Genomic DNA, 17,757 nt, shown 5'->3' on the forward strand with positions numbered 1-17,757 from the left:
GTTCCAATGGGGTCTGGCACGCCGGGATCCCTCTGCACTGCTGATGTGCTCTCTCTCTCCGGCAGAGAATGGCTACACCAGCACAGATGAGGAGGTCTCGGAGTTCAGCCTGGCTTCAGATGGGAGGTGAGCACCCAGCCTGGCTCTGCCTGACCTACTGGTGCCTGGGGAGGCCATGAGCATGCAGGATGTCAGGTGCCACCCATGGGATCTCACAGGTGGACTCAGATGAAGAAAGCTGTACCTCAGCTTTCCTGTGGCTCCCAGCCCCTGGGGAGGGGAGCAGAGATGTCTCTTAGACACCAGCAGGGAGTGAAGACTGTCATCACTTGGAGAAAAAGTGCTGGGGAGCAAGGGGGTGACCCAAGGCATCTGGTGGACTGGTGGCAATCAGTTCTCTGTAAGGAGTTTGGCACTGAAGATCCATCTGTGCTTCCTTCTCCTTGCAGCATCTCCCAGTCTTTCACCATGAAGGGCTCAGCCAGCCAGGACGACTTCAAGTTCAAGGTCAGTTGGGCCTGCCGCAGGGCATGGGAGGGCTGCAGGGAGGTGCTGCTGTGCAGTGCTGTAGGCCTCTGCTCTGGCAGAACCAGCCTTTGCCTAAGGAAGTGTGGCTGCTCTCTGGTGGGGTCAGCCCTAGGCAAGGGGGAACCAAGACCTCCTGCTGTGTTCCTCTGAAGCACCAGAGGCTTGGGAGACATCCACGGCATCAGCCAACACCAGCTTGGAGCAGGCACCAAAGAGGTCCCTCTGCAGGGCTGCATCCATTGTGGGCAAAGGTGGAGCTGTTATCCTGCTAGCACATTTGTTTTGAGTATGGAGAGCCAGCAGTGTGGTGGCCATGCCAGCAGGGGCCAGGGGAACACAACCTCCTGTGGTCAGAGGCCATCAGTGCTTCCACCCCACAGCTCTCTGACTGCTGCCTGTCTTCCCATGTGCTGCCTGTGCCTGAGCCTTTTGCCTTGCTCTAGGGAGAGCCCAAGCTGTCAGGGCAGATGAAGGCAGTGTCAGCTGAGTGTCTAGGACCCACACTGGATGTCTCCACCAAGAACATCACCAAGTCCTTGGCATCCCTCATGGAGATCAAAGAGGATGGGGTCAGTTTCTCCATCCGAGATCCGTACTACAAGGAGAAAGTGTCGCGCACCATCAGCCTGCCCACGCGAGGAAGCACCTTGTGAGCAGGGGGAGCAGGGGTTGCTGGGGCCCTGGGTGCTGGGAGACTTAGGGTGCTGGAGCCCTGAGTGCTGGGAGATTCAGGGTGATGGGGCCCTGGGTGCTGGAAGGTTCATGGGGGCATGGTCCAGCAAGTGCAAAACTTTGCCCTGGAGCCGGAGAGCAAAAAGGCTGAGCGCACTCGTGCCTCTATCCAGGCTTGTCTGGAGCAAGCAGTGGCTGATTTCTCCAGAGGGGCTTGGAGATTGTCTAGGAGTATGCTGATGTTCTCTCTTGGATAGAGAAGGGAAAAAAAGGACATGCAAGGATCTCCAACCCCCTGCTGTGAGTTATCAGCCTTGAGGGCTTCTTGGGATGCCAAAGGCCTTTGCACTCATGGGATGACTTGAGGCATACTCTGATCTCAGGACTGTGACTCCAGGGCAGGTCCATTTGCTCTGCTGGAAAAGGACAGAGATGTTGAGCAGGGTGGTGGGGCCAGGCACTTACAGCTCTGTTCCCCTTGCTTCAGCCCCAGGCAGTCTCGTGGTTCAGACACTTCGCCTCTGACCAGGAGGAAGTCCTATGACCGTGGGCAGCCTGCCAGGTAAGCCTGGGCAGAGAGAGGCTGGGTGGCCCAGACAAGTGGGGAGAGATGCTGGCTGGACCAGCTTTTGCTGGGCCTTGGTCTGCCAGGCTGCTGGCAGGTGAAGAGTTCACAGCTCACGTGTGTCCCTCTCATCCTTCTTGGCTCAGGCCTCCAGACGTTGGCTTCACACCTCCCTCCTCCCCACCCACACGACCCCGCAATGACCGCAACGTTTTCTCTCGTCTGACCAGCAACCAGAGCCAGGGCTCTGCCTTGGACAAGTAAGCCCTGGTGGGGCAGAGGGGTCTGGGTGAAGGGCAAACGGCACATGCCAGGTCCTGCAGTGAGGTGTAGGAGCACAGGACCCAGGGCAGTTCCAGGCAGCCTCCTGCCACCATTTCAACTCTGTGCTCCTCTCCACAAGGGAGCTCTGCAAGGGCCACACTGCTCCCTTGACCTGTCCTCCCTGCTGTGTGCACACTCCTGAACAGGCTTCTAACAGCTCACAGTTCTGGCCTCAGGATGAGCCCTACTTGGAAACAGGGTGGTGCCAGACTTGGAGCGCTGGAAAAGGCTGTGGAGCAGGATGGGGTGAGGTGGGATGTGGGCTGGCAGGGAGCTGACAGACTGGCACCTACCCACAAATGCTGCTCCAGCCTCTCCCTGCAGCAGGCTGGGTAGCTGCCCTCAGCTCAGAGCATTGCTGGCAGTGCTGCTATTCCCTGATGGGGAGCTGCTCTCTGTTCCTCACTGCTGCTCCTGCTCCTCTGCTCTCTCCCCTGGTTCTCCACATATGCTTCTTTCTCCCTCTCCTCTCCTCCTCCTCCCCCCTGTCATACGTTGGCTTGGATGCAATAACAGTCCTCCACCTCTGACTCCTTTGCTGCCTCTTCTAGCCTGTGTTTTCTCTCCCATAATCCTAATTTTCTGCCCCTAGGTCTGATGACAGCGATTCCTCTGTCTCGGAGGTGCTGAGGTATAGACAACGTTCTATTTATTATTCCTTTCTCCTCTCCTCCCCCTCTCTGTCTCACATGCCTGCTCTTCATTGTCCCTGCATGCTCCACCTGCACTTCGCTGCTCTGCCCTCTCTCCCAGCTTGTGTGTGCTGTCCCCTCTTGGCATGCCACCTCCAGTGTCTGAGGCTGTCCCTTCGGGTGCAAGTTCAAACTATCCCTGCTCTGATTAGCCCCTGGAACCACAGCCCTGGGTTCACCTCTGGGCTCTGGCTGGTTTGAGGTGGCAGCATGCCCCCCTCTCCTCTGGTGGGTTCTTCTTGGCATGACACCACCCTGCCCCTCCCATTCCCTAGCAGCATAGTGCCATGTCGGTGAAGGAGAGAAGCAACTCCAGGCACTCCCTGTGTGGCTCTCCTGCACGCGTCTTCCAGGCAGATATCTCCGGGTGCTCCCCAGCCCTGTTTGTGCTCCCCTGGTGCTTGGTTGTGGGTAGGCAGATCTCTGCTGAAGAAACCAAGTCAGGCTGTGGTGCAAAGCTTAACTTTGGGCTGGTCCCACTGCACCCCCCTGCCTGTGTAGGTCTCCCAGCATGAAAGGTGCCACCTTTCCTCCACCCTTTAGGAAGATCAGCCTGGCCTCTCCGATTGCCCATGCCTTCAGCTTCTACAGGTCAACTTAGGAGGTGGCACCAGATGAGTCTGCTGTGCTACCTTGGGCAGCTTGCAGTCAGACAGCAAAGCCCATCAACAACATCTGGCCCTGGGCAGCCAGGATTTCCATTTAGCTTCAGTGTCACCTTGAGCCTGAGCCAGTGTCACCCGAGACTGATACAAACACTGGGGCAGCCTGAGTTTGTAAGTGCAGTGCCAACTAACAAAGAAAGATCACATGCATGTGATTCCCAAGCCCAAATTAAATGAGCCTGTGTTTGCCCTCATGACTGGTGCCAACCTTACCTGGCTTCTGGCCTGCCCTTCTCCAGCCCTGTGCTGCAGGTTCACTGCTTGCAAGAAGAGAACAGGCACAGCCCAGGGCCCTGTGGCCACAGGGAGGTTCTGCTTTGGGCATGTCAGCTGGCAGAGCTATTGGTGGCCACACACACTAGGGTCTGGAAGGGTAGGACTGTTGGTCCTCTGCACCCTGAGCACAATTAACGTGAGGGACAAGCATCAGGTGTCCTTGGAGGAAGGTTTGGCAGGGACAGGTCTGCCCCAGCCCAGAGCCAGCAGTAGGTGCAGAGCTCCCACAGCAACTGCAATAGCGGTGCTGGGTGCAAATGCTGCCTCTGTCTCTTTTCACCCTTGTGGTGGCCTTATGTAGAGGAGTGAGACCCTGTCACCAGCCACAGACTGACAGCCTCCAAGGCTGCTGGGTATTGTACCCTGAAACATTTGTCCCAGAGCCTCAGGCTGGAGAAGGTGCAGTTAGCTCCACAGCCAGCTGGGTCTGTGCTGGCCAGGCATGAGGGGTTCAGCAGGACAGAGAGGCCCTGGGCAGCTCTCCCTTTCTCAGTCTTGCTGAGACAGAGGCACTAGACAAGGGGTACCCCAGGGAGCTCCACAGGGCTTCCAGGCAGACCCATGGTCAGACCATGGTTCAGGTGGAGAGACCCACAGCACTACCAGGTGGTGGAAGATGTTGGGGATGAGGCAGCTCTCACTCTCCCCTGCCCCTGGGCAGCATGCTGCCCTTCTGCACACTCCACCATGCTTGTTCTTTCTTTCCTATGCAAGGGGCATCATTAACCCTGTGGGTGGCACCAAGAACGCCCGGACGGCCCCACTGCAGTGCGTCTCTGTGGCAGAGGGACACACCAAGCCTGTACTCTGCCTGGATGCCACCGACGAGCTGCTCTTCACTGGCTCCAAAGGTGTGTGATGGACAGGGGGCACGTGGGGGTTGCTGGCATGTGAAGTGCCAGGCACCATGAGGATGGTTCCTCCTGGCCCTCTTTCCTGCGCTCAGCATCGAGCCTTGCCTTGCACTGCCTTGGTGCTTTCCTTTGGCTCTGGGGGGGGAGGGAATGCTCAGAAGGGGCATTGCCCTCAACCCACCATGCCCTTAGAGGTGGCACTCCTGCAGCCTGGCATTTCTGGCAATGTTCTTCCTCCTGCAGACCGGAGCTGCAAAATGTGGAACCTGGTGACAGGCCAAGAAATCGCTTCCCTGAAGGGTCACCCAAACAATGTGGTTTCCATCAAGTACTGCAGCCACACGGGGCTGGTGTTCACCGTGTCCACCTCCTACATCAAGGTCTGGGACATCCGCGACTCTGCCCGCTGCATCCGCACTCTCACGTATGTGGCAGGCAGCAACAGCTGCAGGGGATCCTGGGCACTCTGAGCATCTCTGACCTGGCAAAATCCCATCCCCAGGACCTACTGGGGCTGGGGACAGAGCCTAGTACCAGCCGATCTAGTGCCGGTTTACTGTGCTGCATCCTTCGGGAACAGGGAGGCTGAGAGGGAGCCTGGGGTGCGTGGGCTTGTAGGGACTTCTGCACTTTGGCCACACATTCTGGTTCCGCTTCCTGGAGCCACGGAGCCCAGTGGAACAAATAACAGTAATAGGATGCCTCAGGACACCCACAGCAAACAGACCTGCACGGCTCTGGAAGCGAAACACATCAACAACAAATGACAGGCAGCTAAGGTAAGGGAGCTGCAAAGGCAGAAAGGAAGGAAAACAGATAAAGAAATATACTCCAAAGCAGACTGCTGGCGACGGATTGCCCGGGTGGAGGGGGTGGCTGCAGCTGCCAGGCTCGGCCGCGGAGCGGAGCCGCTGGCCAGGGCGAGCCGGAAGCGCCTCTGGCTCTTATAGGCTGCAGACCGGAAGTGGGCGTGGCCTGGCCTGTGGCCGGAAGGAGTCTCGCGCGGGGGCAGGCAGCAGCACCTGGGGTCAGGCCACGCCCCTCAGCCGCCGCGCGAGCCAGGACCGCCGCAGCCTGCCCCGGGGCGCTGCTTGGCAGCTGCAGATGAGCCAGCAGTGTGCCCAGGTGGGCAGCAGAGCCAATGGCATCCTGGGCTGGCTCAGGAGCAGTGTGGGCAGCAGCACAAGGGAGGTTCTTCTGCCCTTGTGCTCAGCACTGCTCAGGCCACCCCTGGAGTGCTGTGTCCAGTTCTGGGCTCCTCAGTTCAAGAGAGATGCTGAGGTGCTGGAAGGTGTTTGGAGAAGGGCAGCAAGGCTGGGGAGGGGCCTGGAGCACAGCCCTGTGAGGAGAGGCTGAGGGAGCTGGGGGTGTGCAGCCTGAAGCAGAGGAGGCTCAGGGCAGAGCTCGTTGCTGTCTGCAGCTGCCTGCAGGGAGGCTGTGGCCAGGTGGGATTGGGCTCTGCTGCCAGGCGGCCAGGGACAGAAGAAGGGGACACAGTCCTAAGCTGTACCAGGGCAGGTTCAGGCTGGATGTTAGGAAGAAGTTCTTCATGGCAAGAGAGATTGGCATTGGAATGGGCTACCCAGGGAGGTGGTGGAGTGGCTGTGCCTGGAGGTGTTGAAGAGAAGGCTGCATGAGGCACTGGGTGCTAGGGGTTAGTGAATCAGGTGCTGGGCTCTGTGACTTCCTGCAGTGAAGGCTCAGGGTAAAGAGCTTTGAAGAGGTTTGCATCTACTTCTGTGAAGTGGCCAGGAGAGCCAGCAGGTCCATGCAGGAAGTGCTGCCCCTAGCAGCACTGCAGCGAAGTAAATCACAAGCTCAGATCTTTATGAAGAGTTTGAGGTCTGGAAGGGAGCATGGGACAGGCTGTGGCTGTGGTCTGCCAGCCTGGAGCAGGGCTCACATATCAGAATATGTCAGGCCCGGGCTATGAGCTTGCTCCAGCATAGAGATCCTTTCTCCACCCAACCTCAGCTCATCCTCCTTGCCCTGAAGGTATTTCTCCCAGGGAGCAGGGGCCCTGTGCTGACTACCAGCATGAGCCTGCTCCTGCTGCAGGAAGCAAAGAGGAATGGGAGAGGAGCAGCCCTCAAATGGAAACCAGAGCAGGATACTCTGCCACGCATGCACTCGACATCCTTGGCTCCCTCTGCCAGCACTGCTCTAGGCTGTTGATACCATTGTGACACCTCTAGGGTCTTTCCCTGATGTGGGACCCACCTGTGCCAGCCTGAAGCCGACAGCCCAGTGCAGTTCCTCAGCAGGACCTTGGTGGCTCTGACCCCTTCACCTCTCTCTCCCTCAGCTCTTCTGGCCAGGTGATCTCTGGGGACGCCTGCACCGGAACCAGCAGCCGCACTGTGAGCAGCGTGCAGGGCGAGCACCAGATCAACCAGATTGCTCTGAACCCCACTGGCACCATGCTCTATGCTGCCACGGGCAACTCCGTCCGCATCTGGGACCTGAGCAGGTGAGGGCCGGAGCTGGAGTGGGCAGGACTGCTCAGGGATGCTGAGGAGACACTGTCTGCTCGGGGTGGGGCTGAAATGACACCTCCCAGGGCCAGGGAAAGCCTTTTTAGCAAGGCAAGTTGTTAGCAATAAGAATTTTCAGGACCCTTTCCTATGGGACCCTAGTTGTGATGGGCATCAGTGGAGCTACTTGGGGTAGGGAGTTTGTGTGTGAGCTGGGCAGAGCTTAGGAGAAGACCTGTGGGCTGACCAGCACTACTCTGGTTTCCACCTTGCCCACTTCCCTGCCAGGTGAGCACTGGGCTGCTGACCTGTTGCTGCAGCTGAGGCTCTGTAGCTGGCTGCTGGCATACCCCAAGGCTGCCTTCTACCTCTGGCATCACTAGGAAGAGGAGCGGCCCTGCTCACTGTCTCCCAGAGGGAACAAGCCCTGCTGGGGGCCTCTAGGGCCTGGGAGAGCCCCTGGGAGGAGCTTTGGCACCTGGGAGGGGGCTGGCAGGCTAACCCAGGTTGTTCAACTCAGGCTGCAGCCCGTGGGGAAGCTGAGCGGCCACATCGGGCCTGTGATGTGCCTGACAGTGAACCAGACTGGTAGCAACCACGACCTGGTGGTCACAGGCTCCAAGGATCACTACGTCAAGGTGAGCCCCTTGGGAGGGCAGAGCACTCTGAGGGGATGTTGGCAGCTCCTAAGGGCTCTTCTCATCCTGCAGTCTGAGCCCAGGCTTTGCTCTTAGCTCTGCACTGGAGGCTTTTGCATTTCTGCTCACCCCAGGTCTTGCCCTTGGCTCGGCCACTGTGGCTTTGGAGATGGATTTGCAGTCTCTCATCTCCTGGTCTCTGGGACTGGTACTTTCACGTGATGGCTGCCCCACAGCAGCAGCTCACCCTGCTCTGCTTACTTCTCCCCAATACGGATGTTTTGTGCCTGCTCATTCACAGCTGCAGCACACCAAAAGCTTGCCCCTTCCTGTTAAGCTTTTGTCAGTCTTTAGCAGGCTGAACTGGAGCTGGCATCAGAGGAGTGAAGAGGGATGGTGAGATGATGTGTGAGATAGAATTCCACTCTTCTGAGTGCTGCAAGCTTTGAGTTTGGTTCATGGATTGAAATGCAGCAGAATAGGGGCTGGCTCCCCTAATGGAGGCAGGACCTCTGAAAGAGACCTCAGCCCTAAAATAGCCTCCACTGACCACTGCCCACTCCTCTTTCCATCATCCCTCCGAGTCTAGAACACACAGGGCGATGGCCAAGAGAGGCTCAGCACTGCTTGCAGTGCTACCTGTACTCTTCCTCCTCCTGCTTTTCCTCCAGGTGTTTGAGATTGCTGAGGGCACAGTGGGCAACATTGGCCCCACTCACAACTTTGAGCCTCCTCACTATGATGGCATCGAGTGCTTGGCTATCCAGGGGGACGTCCTCTTCAGTGGCTCCAGGGACAACGGCATAAAGAAGTGGGATCTGGAGCAGCAGGAACTCATCCAGGTCTGGAGGGGAGCTTACAGAACAGGTCCTCGGGGTAACATGGGGCACAGGTGGCACCTGAGCTCGTCAGGGAGGGGACTCCCATTCCTGGGAATCTGGCAGACCACCCTGAGGTGGCTCTGTCCCCCCAGAAGTCCGTGCTGTGGGGCACTCAGGACTGCCAGCTCGTCCTGCCAGACAGGCTGCAGCATCAGCTGGGTGGTGCCTCCCTCTGGAGACAGGATTGTTGCCTCTTGCCCGAGGAACAACCCAAGCCCTGGCTCCTGAATCCACCTCCTCGGCTCCCTGATTTTGCCCCCACGAGCCAGATCAGCGGTGTGCTAACAGTGAGGCTCTGCCATCCCAGGTTGGGTGCATGAGGCTGCTGGTGGTGTTGCAGGTGAGGTTACTCATGGTCAATCTGTACCCACACCTACAGCAAATCCCCAATGCCCACAAAGACTGGGTCTGTGCCCTGGCCTTCATCCCTGGCCGCCCCATGGTGCTGAGCGCTTGCCGAGGAGGTGTGATTAAAGTCTGGAATGTGGACACCTTCACCCCAGTCGGGGAGATCAAAGGGCATGACAGCCCCATCAATGCCATCTGCACCAACTCAAAGCACATCTTCACTGCCTCCAGGTGAGCCCCAGCATTTCTGCTCCCCAGAGGCCCCGGGAGGTGGGAGCCCCCTGGGCTGAGCTCTCATCCCTGGGACTGGGTGGATTTGTGCTGAGCAGACAGGGAGCAGGGAGGGATGGCAGAGAGGAGTCTCACAGCTTTCTCATCCCTCCACTCCCTCATCTCATTTTGCCCACCTTAGCTCACCCCATGGCACAGCCTTCCCCCTGCAGTGCCAAGACCTACTCTCTGCTCACGCTCTGACGGTGCCCTGGGTTATCCTCCATGCAGGGACTCCTCTTCCCCGGGGCTAAGCATCCTCTGCTGCTCTTGGGGAGCTCTTTGGCAGCAAGACTGATATCCTCTTTTCGACCATGTCCTTTTTCTCCCTTCCTTTTTCTCTGTCTCTCTGTCTTTCCTCCTCCCCACCACCCATCTGTGCCACAGTGACTGCCGGGTAAAGTTATGGAGTTACGTGCCTGGGCTCACCCCTTGCCTTCCGCGACGCGTCCTTGCCATAAAGGGCCGTGCTACTAGTCTGCCTTGACCCTCCTCCTGACTCCTGCTCATGCACTTCTGTCTTTCCTTTTTCTCCATCTCTTTCTCCCTCTGCCCTCCTCTCTGTTGCTTGCTCTCTGTCTCTTTTTCTCTCTTTCCCTCTGGTCTGAGCTGCTTCTTCACGGTATGAAACTATTTTGCGTTTTTCCCCAGTTCTGATAAGCCTTTGCCAGAAGTGACCTGTCCCTCGGCCCAGCCACACCCCTCCTTGGCTTCATTTTTCCTTCCTGAGTGCCCACTTCTGCTGGGGCAGCTCTGTGGCGGCTGTGGCCTGCTTGCACCTTTGCATGGGTGGTGGGGTGGGAGTCAGCAGCCACCCCTGAAGCAGCCCCCATTGCCCTGGGGACACCCAGCACAGCAGCAGCTCCATGCCCTGGGGACACCAGCACAGCAGCTCCCTGTGGTGTCTCTGCTTTGACCTAGTTAGAGCTGATCCAAAGGGTGCAGGAGCCCTGATGTCAGGATCAGCCCGGGAGGTCAGGGTTGCTCTTTGAGCCCAAATGCTGCCAGGGGAGTGAGCTGGAGACTGAGGCCCCACTGGGCCAGCTCCCTGAACCAGACTGGGACATCTCCTGCCAATGCCAAAGGGCCTGGGATTCTGTTGGGCTGCATGCTGTGGGCTGGGGGTGGGCACCCTGCTCCTCCTTGCAGTGCCTCTCTGCAGCATGTCTGGGGGGCTGCTGTGGGCCCCCCTGGGTCACACTGCCCCTCTGGCCTTTGCTCCTCAGCGACCTGACAGTGAAGCTCTGGAGTGGGAGGAGGTTACCTGTGGGATCAAACTAGGACCTGCAGTCAGACTGGAAGCCCTGGCAGGAGAGGAGGCTGGGGAGAGCTCTGCCTCACTGTCAAGATCTGGTGATCTACAGCTCAGCCCAGGGACAGGGATTTCTTTGTGCCTGGCCCAGGAGGTGGACAATGTCCCATCTGGTCCTTCTAACAGTGAAGACACAGCTCCATGGGACACTGCCAGCTCCACCTTCCCTCCTGCTGAGGTTTCTTGATGGTTTTCCAGTGACCAAGAAATGTTTTGTCTCTTCTCACCCACTCTGCTGTAACGGCTGCCAGGAGCAACTTGGCCCCTCCTCAGAGACACTTAGTTCCCTCCTGCCACCATGGGCTCCTGCGGCCTCCGCCGAGACGTGCTGCTTCTGTCCCTCTTGGCTCTGGGGTTGGTTCTTGCAGGAATCTTTCTCCACTCCACAGCCAGGAGGACAATTGGTGTCTGCTGGCCAGGACCACAGCATAGAGGGCTCCTTCCCTGGAGATGTAACTCACAGCACAGCTTCACTGCAGATGGTCTGCAGAAGGATTTCCAGGTAGTCCTATCCTTCCTCATCCTCCATCCACCTGTCCCCAGCAGCTGGAGGTGTGCACCTCTGGTTTTCTTTGCTCTGGAGGCACAGCAAGCCTGGGAAAATCTCCACCAGACACCTTCCAGCTAAATCCACTGCAGTCGCCTTTGACGTTCGCCAAGCCCCAGTTACAAACTCAGCTGACCCACAGCTCCTGGGCTCTTGCCCATTTGCCCACCCTGCTCTGTGGTGGGGAGGGGCAGGGCTGCTTTGCCCTGCTCTTGACACCCTGGCCTTCAGCAGAGGCTGTGTGGTGGGTTCCTGCAGCATGTCAAATGAAGCAAGAAGAGAGGCCACAGAGCAATGCAGCCAGGGCCCACGCCTGTGCCCATCTCGTTTTGCCATCACTGGATGCTGGAAGCTGTAAATCCTTCCCCAGGCTCTGCTCTCAGCCCTAGCCCTGGGAGGGGGCTAGCTCAGCTTTGGCCCCCATGGATCCAGGAGCCAGAGAGGAACCAGCAAGGCAAAGAACAGCTGGAGGATGGCCCAGGCTGGAGCCTGCTGCGCTGGGAGCAGCTTGAGAAAGGAGTTTCACACTGTGCTGGTTTGAGGCTGAAACTGGTTCACAGGGCACTGCAGCCACCAGAGGAATGCACAGATGTGTGGGCTGCAGGAGATGTTACCCCCAAGCCTGTCTTGGGGAGGATGTCTCTCCCCATTCTTCAGCTGATTTAGTCTTTGTCTGGCCAGAGGGGTGGGAGGGTGGGGGTAGGGGGGTGTGTGTGTGTGTGTGTGTGTACCATGTGGGCATCAGTGTCTGCACCAAGACCTGCCAGTGCTTGACCTGCACCCTCCTGCTGATCCCTGCTGAAGTCCCTGAGGGCACCTGCTCTGGAGAGGCTCAGGGTCAGACCTGCCTTGCCTTTTGCTGCCAATTTCTTCCTGTGTGTAGGCTGCAAGTGCTTGCCTCATTGCCCAGGTCTGAGAGGCCAGTCCTGGACGACACTGAGGACCTCACTGATGCACCCAGCAGCACCTTGAGGGCTCTTCCAGGCTTCTGCAGCGTGCAGGTGGAGGGAGCTGGGTACAGTGGCACAGCAGCAGCTGTCCAGAGGTGTGTGTCTGTGACGTGAGGGACAAGTGTAGTCCCACAGCTCTCTGTGTGTGTCCCCTAGTGTCTGTATGGGGTGGTACCTCCCATGCAGGAGAGCATTTCGTGCATGTTTAGCTACCTCATGGTGCAAGCTGGGTGCTGGTGTCATTAGGTTTTGTCGGGAGTTTTGTGGGGTTAGTTTTTTCTTCTCTTAAGTATTGTTATTGTTATCATGTTGACACATGAATTCATCCTGGGGACACATGGCCTCCCCCTCATCTTGCTGCATGTCTGAGCCACCCCTCATGTCCCACTCCCTGCCTCCTCCTGGGCAGCACAGCAGGCCCAGCATTCTGCTCTCCTCATGCTCCAGCTCTCACCTTTGCAGTGAGTCACAGCACTGAGGTCTGGCTCCTGCCACTGCTGGGACACTCGGGCTGAGGCTTGGCCTTGTTACGGTTGATTTGGGTTGATTTACAGCCTGAAAGTGATCTCTCTTGTCCCTCTGAAGGGTGAAAAGGGACCTCTGAAAGGCTCAACTCAGCCTCTGCTCTCACAGATTCTCTCTGCAGCTGCAGTGGAGCCCTTGTGTAGGCTGGCAGGGCCGGGCAGTGAGCTGACGGCAGCCTGGTGCAGCAGGGAGCTGGTGCTTGACGAGTCTCTGTCCAGGATGGGGGTGGCCTGTGAGAGAAGCTGATTCTCATGTCTAATGTTTGATGTTTTCACCCCCAAAATGTAGCTGAATCTAGATTCTGTCCCAGGCACTGAACATAAACCAGGGTAACCCTGGAGCTCCCAGATTAGTCCTCTGCTGAGGCTGGGAAGCTGGCACAGGCCCATTACCCACTCTGGCACAGTGGAGTTCTGGGAAGGGACTCACAGCTCTGAGCCATGCTGCCGTTCTGGGAGGACAGGTGCCCTCAAAGACTAAAGCACAAGGTCCCAACATGCTGGGGGTGTAGAAAGGGTGGTGGCCCCTTGGACTCTGGTCCTTCAGAGCTCAGAGTGGGGCCACAGGCTTGGATACCCAAGGCAGACATGGGGCTTGGGATGACAGTGAGGGTGGGCTGCCTGCTGGAGGAAGCAGGTGAAGCTGTTTCATCCCTTTGCACTGTGCTGGAGCACTCCCCCAGGGCTCAGGACCTGCACCACAGCATTGCTGCAGCCCTCTGCTGCCTTTGCCCCCTGCACCTTGCTTTGATTCACCCTTGTCTGCCTTGGTTTGTACCAAGGGTGTGATGATACCTGCAGTCCAGGAGGTCCTTCCCTTCCTCAGGTTGCTGCCTGAGGCTTCTGTTCCCAGGTTCTTGCTCCATGAGTCTTCTCCCTCCAGCACACAGGGGCCAGCTCCAGCCTCTCCTGAGAGCGTAGTGGTGGCCCAGAGCTGAGCTTTGCACAAAAAGGGTGGAGGTGACTCCAGAGCCCCACTTGGCTCCCAAAACACTGTGAGCTCACCCAAGGGAGCCTGGGCACTCTGCCTCCCTGGCACCCATGGCTCTTATGGCACAGAAGGACACAGTGGCAGCACTTCTCTCAGTCTGGCCAGCTGCAGGGAGCTGGAGCACCAGGGTCGTCTCCTCCCCAGGTACGGACATACCTTTGTCCCCAGCAGCTCCAAGCACAGCTGTTCTGGGGGCTCAGATGCTGCCTCTGGCCCTGGTGCTGCAGAACCAGTGCCTGCTTCCCAGGGTGCTCTCCCAGTGCCCCTATCCCGGTTCTTTCCCTGTCCCACACTGGATGGGGTCCAGGTACGATCCCTGCAACTCCTCCCTCACCCTGCTGGGGAAGAAACAGGTCTCCAGCTCTAGCAAGGAGGGAGCCCAGCACAACCCTCACGCCCTGGCCTGGACTCCTGGGCCTTGTCCCCCAGAAAAGCACAACTCAGCACCTTCCTCCTGCCTCCAGGGGCTTGTCCTCTCCTCCACCCTGCCTCTGCCCCCGGTTACCTGCTGCTCCACACTGCCCGGGGCCGGCCCCGCGGCAGGGCTGGGGCGGCTGCGGCTCTGTCCCCTCCCCGCCGCACAGGTATCGCCGGAGCCTTCTGCCGGGAGCTGCTTCCCGAGGCCAGGCTCTTGCGAGGGCTTCGCTTGCTCTGTGCGAGGTGCAGCCCAGCCCCGGTCTGGCTCCGTCAGAGGCCGAGGTGTGTAGATAGGTTTTGTACCTGGCTGTGCTGCTGTACATAGTGTCGGTTCCGTGGTCCCTGGGCACGGATTTCAGTGGCTGTGTTTGGTCCTTGCCTTTTTCTCTTCACAAATAAAACGTCCTGAGATGAAGCAGTAGAGCTTTGAAGAGGGGAAGGGCACGGCTGGAGCCGCCCATGCCAGCGGGATGCACTTGGTCAAGGGGCTGGGGGCAGGCTGGGGGCAGTGGTGCTGCCGCAGCCCTTCCCTGTGCTCAGGAAGGAGCTCAGCGTCCTCACGGCCACCGAGGCTGCGGCGCTGCCTGCGCTGGGGCGGGGCAGCAGCTCCTGGGCCGTGCTGGCTCAGCTGCTCTGCGGGCAGGGAGGAAGTCAGAGCAGCACTGCAGCACCCCTCTGAGAAGTGCCCAGGTGCCCAGGCTGGCAGGGTCCCGGGGCTGCAGAAAGGTGCTGCGGGGCTGGGCCTGGGTGGCTCCTGCCTGTGCCCAGCCTGCTCGCACGACCCTCCAGGCAGCCTGCCCTGGAGCCGGGGCTTAGGGGACACGGCGGATGCCCCGGGCACGCCCGGCTGGCCGAGGGCAGCGCTGGCCTTGGGGCCAGCCGGCAGGTGGCAGCCCTGGCTGCGGGACCGCGGCGCTGGGGCTCGGCAGTGCTGCTGGAGCTGGCGGCAGCAGGGCACACCCTGGCCCCCGGGCTGGCATGGGACGTACAGATTGCGGGGAGCGACCCCCGTGCCCGGGTCTGATGTCCACTGAGTGCCCAGAGCTGACCGACGCCGGCCACCAGCCTGTGCCCCGCAAGATGTTGGGCACCCAGCCTGCCCCAGCCACGGGTGCTGGAGGCGGGGAGGGGGGCAGTGAGCTGCACCCCAGGCTCTGCAGAGCAGGGCTGCAGCCCCAGCAACCCCCCCACTGCTCCCTGCCAGCCAGCGCTGGTTAAACTGCTCAGGCAGAGTAGCTGAGCGGGGAGCTGCCAGCCATGGACTGTGCCCACACCGACCGCTCTGGGTGCAGTTCCTCCTGGCACAGCCCCCACTTCCTGTGTGGGGCACTCCACAGCTACTGCAGCAGGATGAGAGCTGGAGAGCCCCCGTCCTGCACTCAGAACACACCTGGCAATGCCCACCCTGAGAGTGGTACCAGGCCAGCCCTAATGTTTGTCTCTGGAGGGCTGGCAGTGCCTAGAGCCATGCCAGTCCCCAGCACCATGTCCTGTGTCACCCTTAGCCTGCGTTATGGCTTATCCTGGTGTAAGGATCCTCCATGCTCACAGCCACATCACAGTGCTATGAAGGTAAGCAAACATGGGGGTGGGTACCATGTACATCAGTATCCCCTGCAGCCTGATGTGCCAGCCACTCGCTGCACCACAGGCAGCTTTTCTTGTGGCTCCCCTGCCACCAGCTCATTCCAAACTCATTACATTCTCTTTCTCACTGCAGTGAGATGCCAAGTGTGGATTTGCAGCACTCTGCCATGCTCCTCACATGCCTTGGGAGCTCAGACCAGCAGCAATGGAACACAAGGACACATCCCTGAGAGCCACCAGCTCTGGTAGTGAGGTAGTGGCAGCCCTCTGCCATCTGTCCTCAGGTTCAAGGAGGAGTTGCCCTGAGCCCATTAGTGCTGTGGCTGCTCCTTGACAGTGGAGGGTCCCATGAGCACTATCCAGCATCTTGCTGCTGCCCTGTGGCTCTGGGGAGGGGATGGGGACATCCCAGGAGAAGCTTATATCTGCCGCGCTCCTGGCACAGTGTCTCAGCATCTCCAGGCAATGTCTTAGCTGTGGCCTTCTCCCCATGTCTTGGGTTGTGACACATTGGTCAAGTGGAGGGGCAGTTCTCCAGATCAGTAAAGCTGGAGGCTCCTGCAGGGTGTTGGGGAGGATTGGTGAGGTCTGCTGGTCTGGCTCCTAAGCAAAGGGTCAGGCTGAGCCTCAGAAGGACTCAGTGGGCGCACAGCAAGTCAGACTTAGGGATGTCACCCACTGGAGGCACCTCTACCTGGCATAGCCCATGTGCATGGACTGACTGTGGCACTCATCCAGGTGTGCTGTGGGTCTGCAGAGAAAGGAGACCTGGGAAAGGAGATGCTGTCTGTGGTCCGTGCCCCATCAAACATCTGAACAGATCTGGCATGAGGGAGAGCCTTGAGTGGGCTGGAGACTCCTCAATAGAATCACAGAACACATCAGGTTGGAAGGAATCCTCCAAGGTCTTCCCATCCAAGCCCCCTGTCAGCAGAAGCATCTCCAATTGGATCATATTGCTCAGAGCCACATCAGATTTGGCCTTGAATGTCTCCAGGGATGAGGCCTCCACCACCTCTCTGGACAACTTGTTCCAGTCTCTCCCCACCTCCACTGTGCAGAGCTTGCTCCTGATGTCCCACCTAACTCTGACCTGCTCCAGTTCCAAACCGTTTTCCTTGGCCTGTCCCCACAGGCCCTTCTGAACAGTCCCTGCCCAGCCTGCCTGGAGGTCCTCTTCGGGTACTGGAAGGCTGCCTTGAGGTCTCCCTGGAGCCTTCTCCAGGCTGAACAGCCCCAGTTCTCCCAGCAGGTCCCCACAGGAGAGGTTCTCCAGCCCTCTGAGCATCTCTGTGGTCTCCTCTGGACCCTCTCCAGAGCAGCTCCATGTCTTTTCTGCGCTGAGGGCTCCACAGCTGGTCCCAGCCCTACAGGTGAGGTCTCCGCAGAGCAGAGCAGAGCAGAGCAGAGCAGAGCAGAGCAGAGCAGAGTAGAGGGGCAGGATTCCCTCTCCATCTATGGCCATGCTGCTTTAGATGCAGCCCAGGCTGCCCTTGGCCTTCTGGACTGCCAGTGCCCATTGCTGGCTCCTGCCCAGCTTCTCACCCACCCACAAATCCTCCTCCGCAGGGCTGCTCTCAATCTCATCATCATCCTCCAGCCTGGATTGATATTGAAAGCTTCCCCAATCCAGGTGCAGGACCTTACATTTGGTCTTACTGAACCTCATGAGGTTCTCCTCAGCTACCTCTGCAGTCTGTCCAGGTCCCTCTGGATGGCACCCATCCTGTCCTTCAGTCTTATCAGCTGCAAACAAGCTGAGGGTGCCTCAGTCCCACTGCCCATATCATTGCTGAAGACACTAAACAGCACTGGTACCAACACAGACCCTTGGGGACACTACTTGCCACCTGTGTCCATCTGCACATTGAGCCACTGACCACTACCCTTTGGATGCCATCATCCAGTCAGTTCCTTATCCCCTGGACACTCCACCCACATCTCCATCTCACAGAGAAGGATGCTGTGGGACTGTGCTAAAGGCTTTACATAAGTCCAGATGGATGGCACCTGTTGGTCTTCCCTTGCCCACTTGTGCAGTCACACCACCAGGCTGGTCAGGCTCTTGGTGAAGCCATGCTGATTGTCTCACATCACCTCCCTGTCTCTCGTGGGGTTTAGCAGAGCTTCCAGGAGGCTCTGTTCCAGGATCTTTCTGGGCATAGAGCTGAGGTTGGCAGGTTGGTAATTTCCAGGGTCCTCTTTTCTACTCTCTTTAAACATGAGCACAACATTTCCCTCC

At 58.6% G+C, this 17,757-nt stretch overlaps 1 protein-coding gene across 6 annotated transcripts in view; it reads left to right on the top strand.

The window, feature by feature from the left end:
- The window catches only part of KIF21B (kinesin family member 21B), a 40,504-nt gene extending 26,161 nt beyond the window's left edge, over positions 1 to 14,343 (top strand). For 2 of the 6 annotated variants that reach the window (XM_064173919.1, XM_064173918.1), the window contains 13 exons: positions 66 to 126; positions 450 to 507; positions 972 to 1,177; positions 1,688 to 1,762; positions 1,912 to 2,025; positions 2,682 to 2,720; positions 4,437 to 4,573; positions 4,820 to 5,000; positions 6,882 to 7,046; positions 7,571 to 7,688; positions 8,360 to 8,530; positions 8,949 to 9,148; positions 9,575 to 14,343. In XM_064173919.1, the coding sequence (XP_064029989.1) occupies positions 66 to 126; positions 450 to 507; positions 972 to 1,177; positions 1,688 to 1,762; positions 1,912 to 2,025; positions 2,682 to 2,720; positions 4,437 to 4,573; positions 4,820 to 5,000; positions 6,882 to 7,046; positions 7,571 to 7,688; positions 8,360 to 8,530; positions 8,949 to 9,148; positions 9,575 to 9,674 (1,625 nt within the window). In that variant the 3' untranslated portion in view covers positions 9,675 to 14,343. The remainder of the gene's footprint in view (positions 1 to 65; positions 127 to 449; positions 508 to 971; positions 1,178 to 1,687; positions 1,763 to 1,911; positions 2,026 to 2,681; positions 2,721 to 4,436; positions 4,574 to 4,819; positions 5,001 to 6,881; positions 7,047 to 7,570; positions 7,689 to 8,359; positions 8,531 to 8,948; positions 9,149 to 9,574) is intronic. The other 4 variants (XR_010308842.1, XM_064173916.1, XM_064173917.1 and 1 more) reach the window with 4 other exon arrangements.
- The last annotated feature ends 3,414 nt before the right edge of the window (positions 14,344 to 17,757 follow it).

This window comes from Pogoniulus pusillus, chromosome 39 (genome assembly GCF_015220805.1).
Source record: "Pogoniulus pusillus isolate bPogPus1 chromosome 39, bPogPus1.pri, whole genome shotgun sequence".
NCBI lineage: Eukaryota > Metazoa > Chordata > Aves > Piciformes > Lybiidae > Pogoniulus > Pogoniulus pusillus.